This window comes from Symphalangus syndactylus, chromosome X (assembly GCF_028878055.3).
Source record: "Symphalangus syndactylus isolate Jambi chromosome X, NHGRI_mSymSyn1-v2.1_pri, whole genome shotgun sequence".
NCBI lineage: Eukaryota > Metazoa > Chordata > Mammalia > Primates > Hylobatidae > Symphalangus > Symphalangus syndactylus.
In genome coordinates this window covers 123,380,321-123,397,492 of record NC_072447.2, presented here as the reverse complement: position 1 = coordinate 123,397,492, position 17,172 = coordinate 123,380,321, and the positions used below count along the sequence as shown (strand labels likewise).

The window sequence follows — 17,172 nt, the reverse complement described above, 5'->3', positions numbered from 1 at the left end:
CTCACTCTGTCACTGTCACCCAAGCTGGAGTGCAGTGGCACAATCTCAGCTCATGGCAACCTCCGCCTCCCAGTTTCAAACCATTCTCCTGTCTCACACCACCACTGCGCCCGGCCTGGAATTATTTTCTTACACCCCTCTCAGCTCAAACCTAACCAACTGGAATTTTAAACATTGTAGGATCCACTCAGAAAAGGAACTAGAAAAAAAAATACTTTTTCTGTATTCCCCTAGTCATCTCCGAAGAAACTATGTTTGTAAAATTTACTGTCAGCCGGGCAAAATGGCTCACACCTGTAATCCCAGCACTTTGGGATGCCAAGGTGGGTGGATCACCTGAGGTCAGGAATTCGAGATCAGCCTGGCCAACATGGTGAAACCCTGTCTCTACTAAAAATATAAAAACTGGCCAGGCGCAGTGGCTCACACCTGTAATCCCAACACTCTGGGAGGCCGAGGCAGGTGGATCACGGGGTCAGGAGTCCAAGACCAGCCTGACCAAGATGGTGAAACCCCGTCTCTACTAAAAATACAAAAATTAGCCAGGTGCAGTGGCAGGTGCCTGTAATCCCAGCTACTCAGGAGGCTGAGGCAGGAAAATCACTTGAACTTGGGAGTCGGAGGTTGCAATGAGCCAAGATTGAGCCACTGAACTCCAGCCTGGGCAACAGAGCAAGACTCTGTCTAAAAAAGTAAATAAAGTTAAATAAAATATACTAGTGTCTATTACAATAGTAGCAACTACAATTTATGAAGTATTAGCTGCTAGGCACAGAGACAGGTGCTTGATGTACATTATGGATGTACATTATGTCTATACAAGCCTCACAGTTGCCTTCCAGTTTTAAGTGATAAAGACTACATTGGGTAGATTGCTTCATTTTGTGTAACATATTTAAAAAAAAGAAATGCATTTTTTCATTTTATTTTTATTAAGCACTACATAACACATTGCATGCTACATAATACACTGTATAACCTTCTAGCAGGGGTAGATGGCCATAACTGAGTTATCTTTTTCATCAATCAGGAAAACGCTTCCTTAATCAATGTTCTCCAAACCCTGAAAAACAGTTTAAAAAGGAGAATGTGACAAGTCTGTTCCCATCAAAGATATGCCATGTACTTTTATTTCCAGTGTCATTAAATGGCATTCTGTCATTAAAAAGAGTGCTTCCACATCCCACATTTCTCTAACTCCAACAATACATTAGATTAAATTTTATAATCACTAAAGAATAACCTGTAATGATTTCTAGTTTTCATTTTCTGACAGCAGCATATTGCTTTATATGAAACAAACCTTCCCCGACTCCCAGTCAGAACTAAAGTCAAGCAACTCTTTACCACCTGGATCCTTTTTTTTTTGAGATGGAGTCTCACTCCCATCATGCAGGCTGAAGTGCAGTGACGCGATCTCGCCTCACTGCAACCTGCATCTCCCAGGTTCAAGCAATTCTCCTTCCTCAGCCTCCCAAGTAGCTAGGATTGAAGGCGTGCGCCACCATGCCCAGCTGATTTTTGTATTTTTAGTAGAGAAGGGGTTTCGCCGTGTTGGTCAGGCTGGTCTAGAACTCCTGACCTCAGGTGATCCACCTGCTCGGCCTCCCAAAGTGCTAGGATTACAGGTGTGAGCCACTGTGCCTGGCCTCCACCTGGATCCTTACAAAGCACCTCAGTGAGTCAGGACAAGAAGGTAAAATCTGTTTTAAAAAATAACAGCCAACATGAGGTAGATACTATTATTCTCATTCCATTTTTTTCACAAATGAGGAAACAGAGGCTCAGAGAGGTTAAAAGTCACCTGCTTAAGTCCATAAGGAATTAGCAGAGCCAGAATTCAGGGACCCCAACTCCAGAACCCTTCTCTGACAAGCACTACATTATCTATTCAAAATACCTACTGGATCTTACTAAGTTGACAACCAAATACTTCAGAAGCTATAAATTAAAAGATTACGCCGGGCACGGTGGCTCATGCCTGTAATCCCAGCACTTTGGGAGGCCGAGGTGGGTGGATCATGAGGTCAGGAGTTCAAGATCAGCCTGGCCAAGATGGTGAAACCCCGTCTCTACTAAAAGTACAAAAATTACAGCGCACCTGTAATCCCAGCTACTCGTGAGACTGAGGCAAGAGAATCACTTGAACCTGGTGGGTGGAGCTTGCAGTGAGCCAAGATCATGCCACTGCACTCCAGCCTAGGCGACAGAGCAAGACTCCATCTCAAAAAAAAAAAAAAAAAAAGACTCATCAGTGATGACACTTCTTTTAGGTATTAAATAACATAGTCCAGGTATTTGGTTTACTATTACAGGAAGAACTGCCTTAAGAGAAGTTAAAACTGTATCTTCCTTGGAGCCAGTTCTTAGAAATCCTAATTCTAAATCACATGCCAGGTGATTCTGATGGTTATTCTTGGACCATACTTTGAGAAACATGGCTCCAGATAAGTAGATATCTATTATCATGTTCATTGGATTAGATTCTCAACTACCTCTCCACTGAGAGGTGTATCACCCAGGTTGAGTCCTTATAATATTACTTAATCACTCTGACCCTTGTCTATAAAATGGAAATACTATTTACTTAGGTTTGTTGCGAGGAATAAATGAGGAAGGAGAAAATATTAAAAAGTAAACATTTTTAAAAGAATTATGAGAATAAACGACTCCTACAAAATATAAGAACATACTATTAGGGCCAGGAGTAGGAGCTCACGCCTGTAATCCTAACACTTTGGGAGGCTGAGGTGGGCGGATCACTTGAGGTCAGGAGTTAGGAAACCAGCCTGGCCAACATGGTGAAACTCCATCTCTACCAAAAAGTACAAAAAAAAATTTAGCTGGGCATGGTGGCGGGTGCCTGTAATCCCAGCTACTCAGGAGGCTGAGGCACAAGAATCACTTGAACCCGGGAGGTGGGGGTTGCAGTGAGCCAAGATTGCACCACTGCACTCCAGACTGGGTGACAGAGTGAGACCTTGTCTCAAAAAAAAAAAAAAAAAAAAAAAAACGCAGAAAAACAAAAAATATACTATTAGGTTGAGCCTTATGAAATGCTACTGCTTGGTCGTTTTTGACCTACAAAAATGGCAATGTCATAATTGAATCAAATATAAAATTATAGTAATTCTTTAAATGAAGTATTGTTGCAGGAATAGGCAGACCTAGAGTATAGAAAAGCACATCCGTGAAACAGGCCCATGTGTACATGGAAATTTAGTTTACCAGAGTGGTATTACAAGTAAAAATGAACTAGGTGCTTTGTGGTTTTTTTTTTTTTTTTTTTTTTTTTTTTGAGACAGGCTGTCATTCTCTCGCCCAGGCTGGAGTGCAGTGGTACGATCCTAGCTCACTGCAGCCTCGATCCCCTGCTCAAGCTATCCTCCTGCCTCAGCCTTCTGAGTAGCTAAGACTACTAAACTGTTCTATAAATGGGTAATTGCGATAACTAGCTACCTCTTGGAAAAAAGTAAAGTTAATCCTCCCTTCACATTATACTCCAAAATGACTTGTAGATGTAACCAAATCACTGATTTTTTAAAGAAACAATATTAGGAGAAATTTTTTTTAAATGTATTTTTATGAGCCAGGTATAGTGGTACACCTGTAGTCCCAGCTCCTCTGAAGGCTGAGGCAAGAAGATCACTTGAGCCTATGAGTTTGAGGCCAGCCTGGGCAACACAGCAAGACTGTCTCTATTTTATTTTTTGAACGTATTTTTATAATCTTAGATAGAAAAGGCCTTTGTATGGGAGACATAAAAACCCAGAATCCAGAACAACAAAACATGATACATTGAATATCAAAATTTAGAACTACCTGATGAAAAACATCATAAAGTGAAAAAGACAAACAGCAGACTGGGAAAAATGTTTGTCATATATAAAATAGACAAAAAATTAAAGTCTAGGATATATAAACAACTATAGCTCAAAAAGAAGAAGACAGACAATAGAACAGGCAAAGGATATAGGCAACAATCCACAGAATAAGAAATACATGACAGTAAGAAAAACTAAAAAAAAAAAGAAATATAAAAGATTAAATATGTAAAAAGATGCCAACCTCACTAGTAGATAAGAAAATGCTAGTTATATATTAGCACTGTTTGACCCTTGGCAAGGCATTACCAGAACCCACCTCAACCCTGGCAAAAGGCTGGCATCAGAGTGGCATCTTACCTTTGACACATAGCAACGATTAACTCCAGAGATGCGCCTATCTCTTTCCATCAGATTCCAGTGATACCCAAAATGAGCAACCCTTTTTTCCTTCAAATAAGAGACAATTATTGTTGCAGTTTATAAAACTGAGTGACCCAATTGATGGATATTACAATTTTTAAAAGGGACATTCCAGAGAAATGGAATCATCATTTAAATAAAAATGCAAATTAGTAGTACAAGAACAGAATCTCCTAAATAAAATCAGACCACTAAACTTTAGGATTAAGTTGGTAACTGTGACTTCTTACACTATTTTAACCAACATGAATTTTTCCTTTTTTTTTTTTTTTTTTTTTTAAAGAAATATCTAGTTGTTGCCTTTTGGGACACTAAGAAGCAACAGCTGGGCCGGGCGCGGTGGCTCACGCTTGTAATCCCAGCACTTTGGGAGACCGAGGCGGGCGAATCACGAGGTCAGGAGATCGAGACGACGGTGAAACCCCGTCTCTACTAAAAATCCAAAAAATTAGCCGGGCGTGGTGGCGGGCGCCTGTAGTCCCAGCTACTCAGAGAGGCTGAGGCAGGAGAATGGCGTGAACCCGGGAGGCGGAGCTTGCAGTGAGCCGAGATTGCGCCACTGCACTCCAGCCTGGGCGACAGAGCGAGACTCCGTCTCAAAAACAAAAACAAACAAACAAAAAAAGAAACAACAGCTGTAGATCACACGTGAACAATAACAAAATCAAAAAGTAAATAAATTTATACTCTGTACTCTAGAGATGATGTGAAGGGCTAGGAAGAGGGGAAAATGAATCCTGACGTAAAAAACAAGATCTTGCAGTAAATTCCTAAAGGCTTGCAAGATAAAGTGGGGAATAAAAAAATCAAGGGTGGCCGGTCGCGGCGGCTCACGCCTGTAATCCCAGCACTTTGGGAGGTCAAGGCGGGTGGATCACCCGAGATCAGAAGTTCGAGACCTGCCTCGCCAACATGATGAAACCCCGTCTCTACCAAAAAAAAAAAAAAAATCCGGGCGTGGTCTCGGAAGGCTGAAGCAGGAAAATCTTTTTTTTTTTTTTTTTTTTTGAGACGGAGTTTCGCTGTTGTTGCCCAGGCTGGAGTGCAATGGCGCGATCTCGGTTCATCGCAACCTCCGCCTCCTGGGTTCAAGCGATTCTCCTGCCTCAGCCTCCCGAGTAGCTGGGATTACAGGCATGCGCCACCACGCCCAGCTAATTTTGTATTTTTAGTAGAGACGGGGTTTCTCCATGTTGGTCAGGCTGGTATCGAACTCCCGACCTCAGGTGATCCGCTCGCCTCGGTCTCCCAAAGTGCTGGGATTACAGGCGTGAGCCACCGCGCCCAATCAGGAGAATCTCTCGAACCCAGAAGGCGGAGGTTGCAGTGAGCGATTCTCAGGTTTGAGCCACCTCTTCTAATCTACCTTTCCAGCCCCCGCGTCGCTACTCTGCCCTGAGGCCCACTCTGATACACCCAGAAACGCTGTTTTTCACTAGAGCAGGATGTGGTTTCGACCGGACTTCGTTTCGCAAGCCTCGGCTTCTAGGCAACCGGAAGAAAGTAGAGGACCGACCTCGGAGAGAGGGTTCGCAGGCTGACGGCCTCCCTGCCCACCACCCTTTTCGGAAATCAGCCCGTGGAGTCGGCCCCCGGGCCGAAGCCGCCTTACCTTGCTCCCGTTAGTGAACCTGTGGATGTACGCAGTAGCCAGTCCTGGAATCAACAAGCACACGCCCATGACGGAGAGTCCGGGGAGAATCTCGAACCACATCTCTGCGCCGTTACCCAGGCCAAAACCCTACTTCTGGGTCCTTGAAAGGTGACCTGGCTTCGCCTCTCTTCCCAGTAAGCCCCGCGGCCGCCCGCGAGCGGGGCGGTGCCACGTACGGCTCCGGAAGAAGCGACGGAATCTGCTAGGGCACAAGAGAGGCGAGCGCTCGCGCTCTCGCAGTCCTCTTCCGTCAGTGTCTTTTGCTTCGACTCCCGGCGGAGCGCACAACGTGGAGTGACGTGCAGGGGCCGAGTGCAACCCAGGCAGCCACGGCCGTTTCGGAGCTCGGGACTCTAAAATGGCAGAGCAGCTTTCTCCAGGAAAGGCGGCGGATCAGGTGTGCACCTTCCTTTTCAAAAAGCCTGGGCGGAAAGGGGCTGCTGGACGCAGAAAGCGCCCGGCCAGCGCCCCAGAGCCCGGAGAAAGCGGCAGCAGTAGCGACGAAGGCTGCACTGTGGTTCGACCGGAAAAGAAGCGGGTGACCCACAATCCAATGATACAGAAGACCCGTGACAGTGGTAAACAGAAGGCGGCTTACGGCGACTTGAGCAGCGAGGAGGAAGAGGAAAATGAGCCCGAGAGTCTCGGCGTGGTTTATAAATCCACCCGCTCGGCGAAACCCGTGGGACCAGAGGATATGGGAGCGACAGCTGTCTATGAGCTGGACACAGAGAAAGAGCGCGATGCACAAGCCATCTTTGAGCGCAGCCAGAAGATCCAGGAGGAGCTGAGGGGCAAGGAGGATGACAAGATCTATCGGGGAATCAACAATTACCAGAAATACATGAAGCCCAAGGATACGTCTATGGGCAATGCTTCTTCCGGGATGGTGAGGAAGGGCCCCATCCGAGCGCCCGAGCATCTACGTGCCACTGTGCGCTGGGATTACCAGCCCGACATCTGTAAGGACTACAAAGAGACTGGCTTCTGCGGCTTCGGAGACAGCTGCAAATTCCTCCATGACCGTTCAGATTACAAGCATGGGTGGCAGATCGAACGTGAGCTTGATGAGGGTCGCTATGGTGTCTATGAGGATGAAAACTATGAAGTGGGAAGCGATGATGAGGAAATACCATTCAAGTGTTTCATCTGTCGCCAGAGCTTCCAAAACCCAGTTGTCACCAAGTGCAGGCATTATTTCTGCGAGAGCTGTGCACTGCAGCATTTCCGCACCACCCCGCGCTGCTATGTCTGTGACCAGCAGACCAATGGCGTCTTCAATCCAGCGAAAGAATTGATTGCTAAACTAGAGAAGCATCGAGCTACAGGAGAGGGTGGTGCTTCCGACTTGCCAGAAGACCCCGATGAGGATGCAATTCCCATTACTTAGGTTTCCCATAATTCTTAAATTTAAAAAATAAATATTTTGTTCTTTTGGAAGTCTTAACTCGTGTCCTTCCTTTGTAGAGAAAGTGACAGAGAAGGCGGGTGGTGAAGTAGGGTCCTGGATTAAAAGCTTCAAGGTAGGTATAATCAGGATTTTTAGCCCTAGGATAACCATTTTGCCTGTGTTTCTTTTCAGAACACTTTGGCATAAATTATAGGGGTGGGAGTAGTTTGAGAAAAGAGCTATAATTTGCTCGAAATAACCAAAGCTATGATGAAAGCAAGACCTCTGAGCCTGTTTATTATATCACATTTCTGTATCACTTAATAGTTTACAAAGTACTTTCATGCATTGTTTCTTTGGGAGCCTGTACTACAAAATATACCCGAGCCAAGGTGTGGGAGAGAGGGATTGTGTTTGGGGAATTGGTAGCTAGAACCACAGGCTTCACATATGGGAAATGTTCCTTGCTGTCTTGGTTATTTATTTATTTATTTATTTTTGAGACGGAGTCTCGCTCTGTTGCCCAGGCTAGAGTGCAGTGGCGCGATCTCAGCTCACTGCAACCTCCGCCTCCCCGGTTCAAGCGATTCCCCTGCCTCAGCCTCCGGCGTAGCTGAGACTACAGGCGCATGCCACCACACCTGGCTATTTTTTTTTTTTTTTTGTATTTTTAGTAGAGATGGGGTTTCACCATATTAGCCAGGATGGTCTCGATCACCTGGCCTCGTGATCCGCCCGCTTTGGCCTCCCAAAGTGCTGGGATTACAGGTGTGAGCCACCGAGCCCGGCTCCCTTGCTGTCTTGGAAGCAGCTATAGTTAACCCCCACATCCATGGATGATAAAAGTATCTGTGCTCAGCTATCCAGTGTGGCAGACACTAGCCTCAGGTCACTACTGAGCACTTGAAATGCCTCTGACCACTGTATTGGACACTGCTATTGTAGACAGAACTTGTGAACCTGCAGAGGGCAAAAACATAATATTTTATCATTCATTACCTGAAACTATCTGTGTTCCAGTCTCTGTAATAGCGCTGATCACACCTTATTAAAATTAGTCGATGCACCTGTCTCTCCAACTGGTTTATGAACTCAGTGACTAGCCTAGTGCTTGGCATATAATAAGCACTTAATAAATAAGCCTAGAGAGGTTTAAAAAGGGAGATTGGGGCCAAAGCCTTGAATCCAAGCTGAGGAGCGTTGACTGTATTCTATAGGCAGCGGGGGAAATAGCAGAGGTTTGGGAAGAGAACACAATCAGACTTGGGTTTTTTTGTTTGTTTGTTTGTTTGTTTGTTTTAGTGTTACTGTGGTTGCGGCTATAGGATGGCTCACAAGGGAGATGGAACACAAGAGGCCAGGAGGCTAGTTAGGCCAAATGATTAGTAAATTTTATTGATATGGCTAGAATTTGAGCTAATCCCACGAAACAGATGCAAGAATAAATTCTGGGTTAGTGGTTTTTATTCACATTCATTAATCCGTTTAAAGATATTCTTTTTTTTTTTTTTGAGACAGAGTCTTGCTCTGTCATCCAGGCTGGAGTGCAGTGGCGCGATCTTGGCTCATTGCAACCTCCGCCTCCCAGGTTCAAGCAATTCTCCGCCTCAGCCTCCCGAGTAGCTGGGACTACAGACGTGCAGCACCACACCCAGCTAATTTTTTTATTTTTAGTAGAGACAGGGTTTCACCATATTGGTCAGGCTGGTTTTGAACTTCTGACCTCGTGATCCGCCCGCCTCGGCTTCCCAAAGTGCTGGGATTACATGCATGAGCCACCGCGCCCGGCCTAAAGATATTCTTTGAGTAGCTACTCTCTATCAGGTGCTGTGCTTGGCCTGGGGGATATTAGCAGTGAACAAGATGGACACAGCCCCTGCCCTCATGGAGCTGGACATTAAATAATGACTGTTTGTTTGTTTGTTTTTGAGACAGAGTCTCGCTGTGCCACCCAGGCTGGAGTGCAGTGGCATAATCTCAGCTCACTGTAACCTCCGCCTCCCAGGTTCAAGCAATTCTCCTGCCTCAGCCTCCCGAGCTGGTCTCGAACTCCTGACTTCACGTGATCCGCCCACCTGGGCTTCCTAAAGTGCTGGGATTACAGGTGTGAGCCACCGTGCCCTGCCTGTTTTGTTTCTTTTAATTTCAAATAGGATCTCCTATGTTGCCCAAGCCCGTCTCAAACTCCTGGCTTCAAGCAATCCTCCCGCCTCAGCTTCCCAACATGCAGGGATTATAGGCGTGAGCCACCATACCTGGCCTAGGAAAGCATTTTGAAAAGTGTCATGTCCTACACAAAGCTTCAGAGGAAAAGGAAATAAATGAAAAATGTCACGGAGGCAAGACGCAGTGGCTCACGCCTGTAATCCCAGCACATTTAGAGGCTGAGATGGGAGGATCACTTGAGGCCAGGAGTTGGAAACCAGCCTGGGCAACATAGGGAGACCTCCGTCTCTACAAAAAACAAGCAAAAATTTTAGCCAGGTGTGGTGAAGTGCACCTGTAGTCCCAGCTACTCAGGAGGCTGAGGTGGGAGGATCCCTTGAGCCCAGAAGATCAAGGCTACAGTGAGCCATGATTGCACTACTACACTCCAACCCGGGTAACAGGAGTGAGACCCTGTCTCAAAAAAAAAAAAAAAGAAAAGAAAAAAGAAATATGGCAATGAGTAGCAAAAGAACCAGAAAAAATGTTCATTTTTTTTACTATTTCTGATAATTTATACTAAAAAAGTTATTCAGGGTTAGGCACAGTGGCTCATGCCTGTAATCCCAGGACTTCATGAGGCCAAGATTAGAGGATCACTTGAGCTCAGGAGTTTGAGAACAGCATGGGCAACATAGCGAGACCCCCATCTCTAAAAAATAAAAATAAAAAAAGTTATTCAAAAGTAGAATAAAGTGTTATGGAAAAAGATATACTTTGAGTTGTTGTCTATTATATAAGCTGAGAGAAAATGTCCAGGAGAAAACACAGATGATAAAAGGTGAAAGAATGCTGCTGATGACTAAATTCTAGGAGGTAGAACAGAGAAGCGACACAATTAAGAGCATAAATCAGTCTTAAAGAGTTGAGAGGGCAAGAGAAAGATGACGTTTGTGTGCTACTCTCCACATGACGTTTTTGAATACTTGTCTGTAAATCCTTTTTTTCTTTCTTTTTTTTTTGGTTTTAAGACAGGGTCTCACTGTTGCCCAGGCTGGAGTGCAGTGGTGCGATCTCGGCTCACTGCAACCTCTGCCTCCCAGGTTCAAGCGATCCTCCTGCCTCAGCCTCCCAAGTAGCTGGAATTACAGGCATGCACCACCACGTCCAGCTAATTTTTTGTATTTTTAGTAGGGATGGGGTTTCACTATGTTGGCCAGGCTGGTCTGGAACTCCTGGTCTCAAGTGATCCGCCTGCATTGGCCTCCCAAAGTGCTGGGATTACAGACGTGAGCCACCGCACCCAGCCTTGTCTGTGAATTTTGAAAAAGTATACAAAGTACTTGCAAATGAGCATTATTCTGGAGTCCGTAGCATTCAGCAGATTCTTAAAAGGGACCGTAACTCCATAAAAGCACCTAAATCAATAGTGTACTCAAAGTACTTTTCATGTTTACAAGCTTATGATTATATTTTCTACAGGTCAGGAATATTTTCATCACCTTTAATTAAATGGTACAACTTCATTTCATAGGTGGGAACTGAATAGTTATTCTTACAATTTAAAAGAAACTAAATACGTAGAGGGAAGCAAGCGCTCCAGCAGAGATGAGGTTGCAGTGTACCCTAAAGGAGCTTACCTAGTTTGAGAGGTCAGGGCACCTATGTCTCCCCTAGGAAATGAGCCTCAAACTGAGACCCGAGAGGTGAGTTGGAGAAAGAGTATCTCAGGTAGAGGGACAAGTATATATACTAAGGCCCTGATGTGAGAGACTGCCTCCAGCTAAAAACTCAAGGCAGTCTAAGGTGGCTGGGGAAAAGAGACGAGGTAGTCAGGGCCAAAGAGCAGACACCTTGCAAGTCATGTGAAGGACTTTGGATTTTATCTGAAGGGCAAAAATGTGCCATCAAAGCATTTTAAGGGCCAGGCACAGTGGCTCACCCCTGTAATCCCAGCACTTTGGGAGGCCGAGGTCGGCGGATCACTTGAGGTCAGGAGTTCGAGACCTGCCTGGCCAACATGGTGAAACCCCCGTATCTAATAAAAATACAAAAAATTAGCTGGGTGTGCTGGCGGGCACCTTTAATCCCAGCTACTCGGGAGGCTGAGGCAGGAGAATCCCTTGAACCTGGAAGGCGGAGGTTGCAGTGAGCCAAGATTGCGCCACTGCACTCCAGCCTGGGAGACAGAGCAAAACTCTGTCTCAAAAAAAAAAAAAAAAAAAAGTGGGGGGAGCTGGGCACAGTGGCTCACACCTGTAATCCCAGCACTTTGAGAGGCCAAGGTGGACGGATCACAAGGTCAGGAATTCGAGACCAGCCTGACCAACATGGTGAAACCCTGTCTCTACTAAAGATACAAAAATTAGCCAGGCGTGGTGGCACGCACTTGTAATTCCAGCTACTCAGGAGGCTAAGGCAGGAGAATTGCTTGAACCCGGGGTGGGGGGTGCGCAGAGGTTGCAGTGAGCCAAGATTGCACCACTACACTCCAGCCTGGGTGACAGAGCGAGACTCCGTCCCAAAAAAAAAAATTTTTTTAAGGGTTTTAAGAAGGAAAATGGCCGGGTGCGGTGGCTCACGCCTGTAATCCCAGCACTTTGGGAGGCCAAGATGGGCGGATCACGAGGTCAGGAGATCGAGACCATCCTGGCTAAAACGGTGAAACCCCGTCGCTACTAAAAATACAAAAAATTAGCCGGGCGTGGTGGCGGGCGGCTGTAGTCCCAGCTACTCGGGAGGCTGAGGCAGGAGAATGGCGTGAACCCGGGAGGCGAAGCTTGCAGTGAGCCGAGATTGCGCCACTGCACAGCCTGGGCGACAGAGCGAGACTCCGTCTCAAAAAAAAAAAAAAAAAAGAAAAGAAAATGAAATGATCAGATCTGAGTTTCAAAAAGATAATTCTGAAGAGTGGGGAATGGATTGAAGGAAGCCAGACATGAAACAGGGAGATCAGTTATGGGGGTAGTGCACTGGTCCAAATCAGATGATGGTAGACTGGACTAGACTGGTGGCTGTGAACATTCATTTAATAAATTTGTAATGATCACCCACTACATGACAGGCATTAAGCACTGGAGATACAGTCATGACAAAAGCACACAAGTCCCTGCTTTCATAGAACTTACATGAAGTGAGCACAGTGGCTCACACTTGTAATCCCAGCACTTTAGGAGGCTGAGGCAGGAGGATCACTTGAGGCCAGGAGTTGGAGACCAGCCTGGAAAACAAAGTGAGACCCCATCTCTACAAAAAATAAAAAATAAAAAACTTAGCAAGGGATGGTGGCATGTGCCTGTAGTCCCAGCTAATCAGGAGGCTTAGGCAGGAAGATCCCTTCAGCCTGAGAGTTTGAGGTTGCAGTGAGATGTGATCATGCCACTTCACTCCAGCCTGGGTGACAGAGAACCCATCTCAAAAAAAAAAAAAAAAAAAAAAAGAACGTACATGAGAGACAGTGACAGATATATATATATATATCAGATTGTGATGAGTGCTATGAAAAACAATAAAGCAAGGTAAAGGGCTAAGAGTGCAGGGGTGTAGGGGAATGCTATTTTATATATGGTAGTCAGGGAGGGGCCTCTTCTGGTAAGGTGACATTTGGGCAGAGACCTACATGAAACAGATATCGGGGAGAAGAGCATTCCAGACAGAGAACACCTAGTACAAAGGCCTGAGGCAGGAAAGTGCATAAAACACAACTTTGTAATAGAACCAATAATTATAGAAGAACCCCTGCATAACCACCACCCGGGTCAAGAACTACAAGACTGAAAACACTGAAGAAGCCCCTCAAGGATCCCCTCCAGATCACACCCTCAGGATCACACCCTCAGGATCTCAGGATCACACCCTCAGGTAATCACTATATTGATTTTTTTTTTTTTTTTGAGATGCAGTCTCACTCTGTCACCCAGGCAGGAGTGCAGTGGCGCAATCTCAGCTTACTGCACCCTCCGCCTCCTGGGTTCAAGTGATCCTCCCACCTCAGCCTCCTAAGTAGCTGGAACTACAGGTGTGGGCCATGACACCTGGCTTTTTTTTTTTTTTTTTTTTTGGTAGAGACAGGGGTCTCCCTATGTTGCCTAGGCTGCTCTGGAACTCCTGGGCTCAAGCAATCCTCATCCCTCAGCCTCCCAAAGTGCTAGGATTACAGATGTGAGCTACCATGCCTGGCTGTTGAACCTTTCTGTAAACACTTTTTTATTTGCTGAGGTGAAATTTACATAACATAAAATTAACCAGTTTAAAGCAAACAATTTAGTGGTATTTAATACATTTGCAATGTTGTGCAACTACTATCTCTATATAGTTCTAAAACATTGTTTTCATCACCCCAGAAGAAAACTCCACACCCATTAAGCAAATGCTCCTCACTTCCTCCTCCCCTCCACCAACCCCCTCAATCCCTGGCAACCACCAATCTGCATTCTCTGTGGATTTAATTATGTTATACATTTCTTTTCTTTTCTTTTTTCTGAGACGGAGTCTTGCTCTGTCATCCAGGCTGGAGTGCGGTGGAGTGATCTCGGCTCACTGCAGCCTCCACCTCCCAGGTTCAAGCAATTCTCCTGCCTCAGCCTCCCAAGTATCTGGGATTACAGGTGCGCGCCACCACGCCCTGCTAATTTTTGTATTTTTAGTAGAGACGGGGTTTCACCATGTTGGCCAGGCTAGTCTCAAACTCCTGACCTCGTGATCTGCCCATCTCGGCCTCTCAAAGTGCTGGGATTACAGGCGTAAGCCACCGCGCCCAGCCTATGTTAGATATTTCATATAAATGGAATTGCAATATGTAATCTTTCATGTCTGGCTTCTTTCATTTAGTTTTCAAGGTTCATCCACATTGTAGTATGTATCAGTACTTCCTTTCTATGGCTAAACAGTATTCCATTGTATGCATAGAACACAATTTGCTTATTATCCAATCATCTGTTGATGGATATTTGTTCATTTACCTTTTAGCTCTGACTATGGGTGTACATGTATTTGTTTGAGTGTCTGTTTTCAATTCCTTTGGGTATATACTTAGGAGTGTAGTTGCTGGGTCATATGGTAAGTCTATGTTTAACTTTTTATATATGTGTATATATAGAGAGAGAGAGACAGGGTCTCACTCTGTCACTCAGGCTAGAGTGCAGTGGCCAGATCATAGTTCACTGAAGCCTCACACTGTTGGGCTCAAATGATCCTCCTACCTCAGCCTCCCGAGGAGCTAGAACTACAGGTGCACAACGCCATGCCTGGCTAATTTTTTTTTCTTTTTTTTTGTTGAGATGGAGTCTGGCTCTGTCACCCAGGCTGGAGTACAGTGGTACGATCTCGGCTCACTGCAACCTCCGCCTCCCAGATTCAAGCGATTCTCCTGCCTCAGCCTCCCAAGTAGCAGGGATTACAGGCACCTGCCACCATGCCTGGCTAATTTTTGTATTTTTAGTTAGAGACGGGGTTTCACCTTCTTGGCTAGTCTGGTCTCGAACTCCTGGCCTCATGTGATCCGCCCACCTCAGCCTCCCAAAGTGCTGGGATTACAGGCATGAGCCACCGCGCCCAGCTAAATCTTTTACTTCTTTTGACAATGTTTTATAGCATTTAGAGAATAAGTATTGCACTTCCTTTGTTAAATTTATTCTTAATATTTTGTTCTTGATGCTATTGCAAATAGAATAATTTTCTTAATTTCATTTTTAGATTATTCATCAACAGTATATAGAAATAAAATTGATTTTTTTCCAATATTGATCTTATATACTGGAACCATGCTGAACTCATTTATTGGTCCTAGCAGGTTGTTTTTTAGTGGATTCCTTAGGATTTTCTATATACATGACCACGATATTCTATGTACATGAACCATGACTATGTCATCTGCCAATAAAGTTTTAGTTCTTCCTTTCCAATCTGAATACATTTTATTTCATTGTCTTGCCCAATTGCCATCGATGGAGCTTCCAGGACAATGTTGAATAGAGGTGGTGAGATTAGACATTCTTCTCTTGTTCCTGGTCTTAGGAGGAAAACATCCAGTCTATCACCACTAAGTATGTTATTAGCTGCGAGCTTTTTGCAGATGCTCTTTTCTGAGTTGAGAAAAGTTCCCCTGTATTCCTAGTTTGTTGAGTGTTGTTATCATGAAAAGGAGTTGGATTTGGGGCAAATGTTTTTTCTGCATCTATTGAGATGATTATGTGGTTTTTGCTTTTTATTCTACTGATATGGTCTATAACAGTAATTGATTTTTGGATGTTTTAAAGATAGGAAAACAAAACAAAGTGTTTTTCCCACTCTCACACTCAAGGAAACACAGAACACTTCACCTGTGGTCACCAAAATGTGTGGGGAAATACACACATACACCAACCAAGCAATTCTCTAGCCGACATCAGCTGGATCTCCTCTAAATCAATTCAATTCCAACACTGCCTACCTGGAGATAGCATCAGATCCCATAGATCCTATACATAGATTTGGGGCTCAGTCCTATGAGACTGCCCCCCACCTCAAATGTCAATAGTAAGTAGTAGGTTGTCATCTATACTTCTGACCCACCAGCTATAAATCAGGGGTTTCTACTACCCTCTCCTCAGGTTCCATTAATTTGCTAGAGTAGCTCACAGAATTCAGGGAAACACTTTACTTAAATTTACTCATTTATTATAAAGGATATTACGAAGCATATAGACAAATAGTCAGATAGAAGAGCTGTGTAGGGCAAGGCATGTGAGAAGGGGCCCAGAGCTTCCATGTTCTCTCTCTCAGAGAACCACCCTCAAGGTAACTCATGTCCAGCTAGCCAGAAGCTCTCAGAACTCAGTCCTTTTGGACTTTTATGGAGGCTTCATTACATAGGCATGATTGATTACATCACTGGCCATTGGTGATCAACTCAACCTTCAGCCTTTCGCTCCTCCCCAGAGGTCTAGGTTTGTGGGGTGATGTGGGGTTGAAAGTTCCAACCCTCTAATTACATGATTGTTCCCCTGGCAACCAGCCCCCATCCTGAGGCTATCCAGGATCCCACCAAGAGTCACATCATTAAAACAAAAGATGCTACTATGACCCAGGAAATTCTGAGGGATTTAAGAGCTCTATATATCAGAGCTTTCTTTAATCTAATTCGTTTCTTTTGTTTTAATTTTTTTTTTTTTTTTGAGACGAAGTCTCACTCTGTCACCCAGGCTGAAGTGCAATGGCAAGATCTCGGCTCACTGCAACTTATGCCTCCTGGGTTCAAGCAGTTCTCCTGTCTCAACCTCCCAAGTAGCTGGGATTACAGGCGTGTACCACCACGCCTGGCTATTTTTTTTTTTTTTAGACGGAGTCTTGCTCTGTTGCCCAGGCTGGAGTGCAGTGGCGCGATCTCAGCTCACTGCAACCTCCACCTCCCGGGTTCAAGTGATTCTCCTGCCTCAACCTCCCGAGTACCTGGGACTACAGGTGTGCGCCACCACGCTCAGCTAATTTTTTGTGTATTTTTAGTAGATACGGGGCTTCACCATGTTAGCCAGGATGGTCTCAATCTCCTGACCTTGTGATCCACCCACCTCGGCCTCCCAAAGTGCTGGGATTACAGGTGTGAGCCACTGTGCCCAGCCTTTTTTTTTGGGATGGCGTCTCAATCTGTTGCCCAGGCTGGAGTGCAATGGCATGGTCTTGGTTCACTGCAAACTCCGCCTCCTAGGTTTAAGCAATTCTCCTGCCTCAGCCTCCCAAGTAGCTGGGATTACAGGTGC

At 45.1% G+C, this 17,172-nt stretch overlaps 2 protein-coding genes across 2 annotated transcripts; one reads left to right on the top strand and one right to left on the bottom strand.

Moving 5' to 3' along the window:
- Nucleotides 1-889: 889 nt before the first annotated feature.
- On the bottom strand, nt 890-5,998 carry NDUFA1 (NADH:ubiquinone oxidoreductase subunit A1). The gene is made up of 3 exons (XM_055267707.2): nt 5,860-5,998; nt 4,185-4,274; nt 890-1,063 (listed from the first exon to the last, which is right to left on the bottom strand). Exons 1-3 carry the CDS (start codon nt 5,959-5,961, stop codon nt 1,043-1,045), a joined length of 213 nt encoding a protein of 70 aa, XP_055123682.1. The 5' UTR covers nt 5,962-5,998; the 3' UTR covers nt 890-1,042.
- Nucleotides 5,999-6,259: 261 nt separating this feature from the next.
- On the top strand, nt 6,260-7,341 carry RNF113A (ring finger protein 113A). The gene has a single exon (XM_055267694.2). The coding sequence runs from the start codon at nt 6,260-6,262 to the stop codon at nt 7,289-7,291; it is 1,032 nt and encodes a 343-aa protein (XP_055123669.1). The 3' UTR covers nt 7,292-7,341.
- The last annotated feature ends 9,831 nt before the right edge of the window (nt 7,342-17,172 follow it).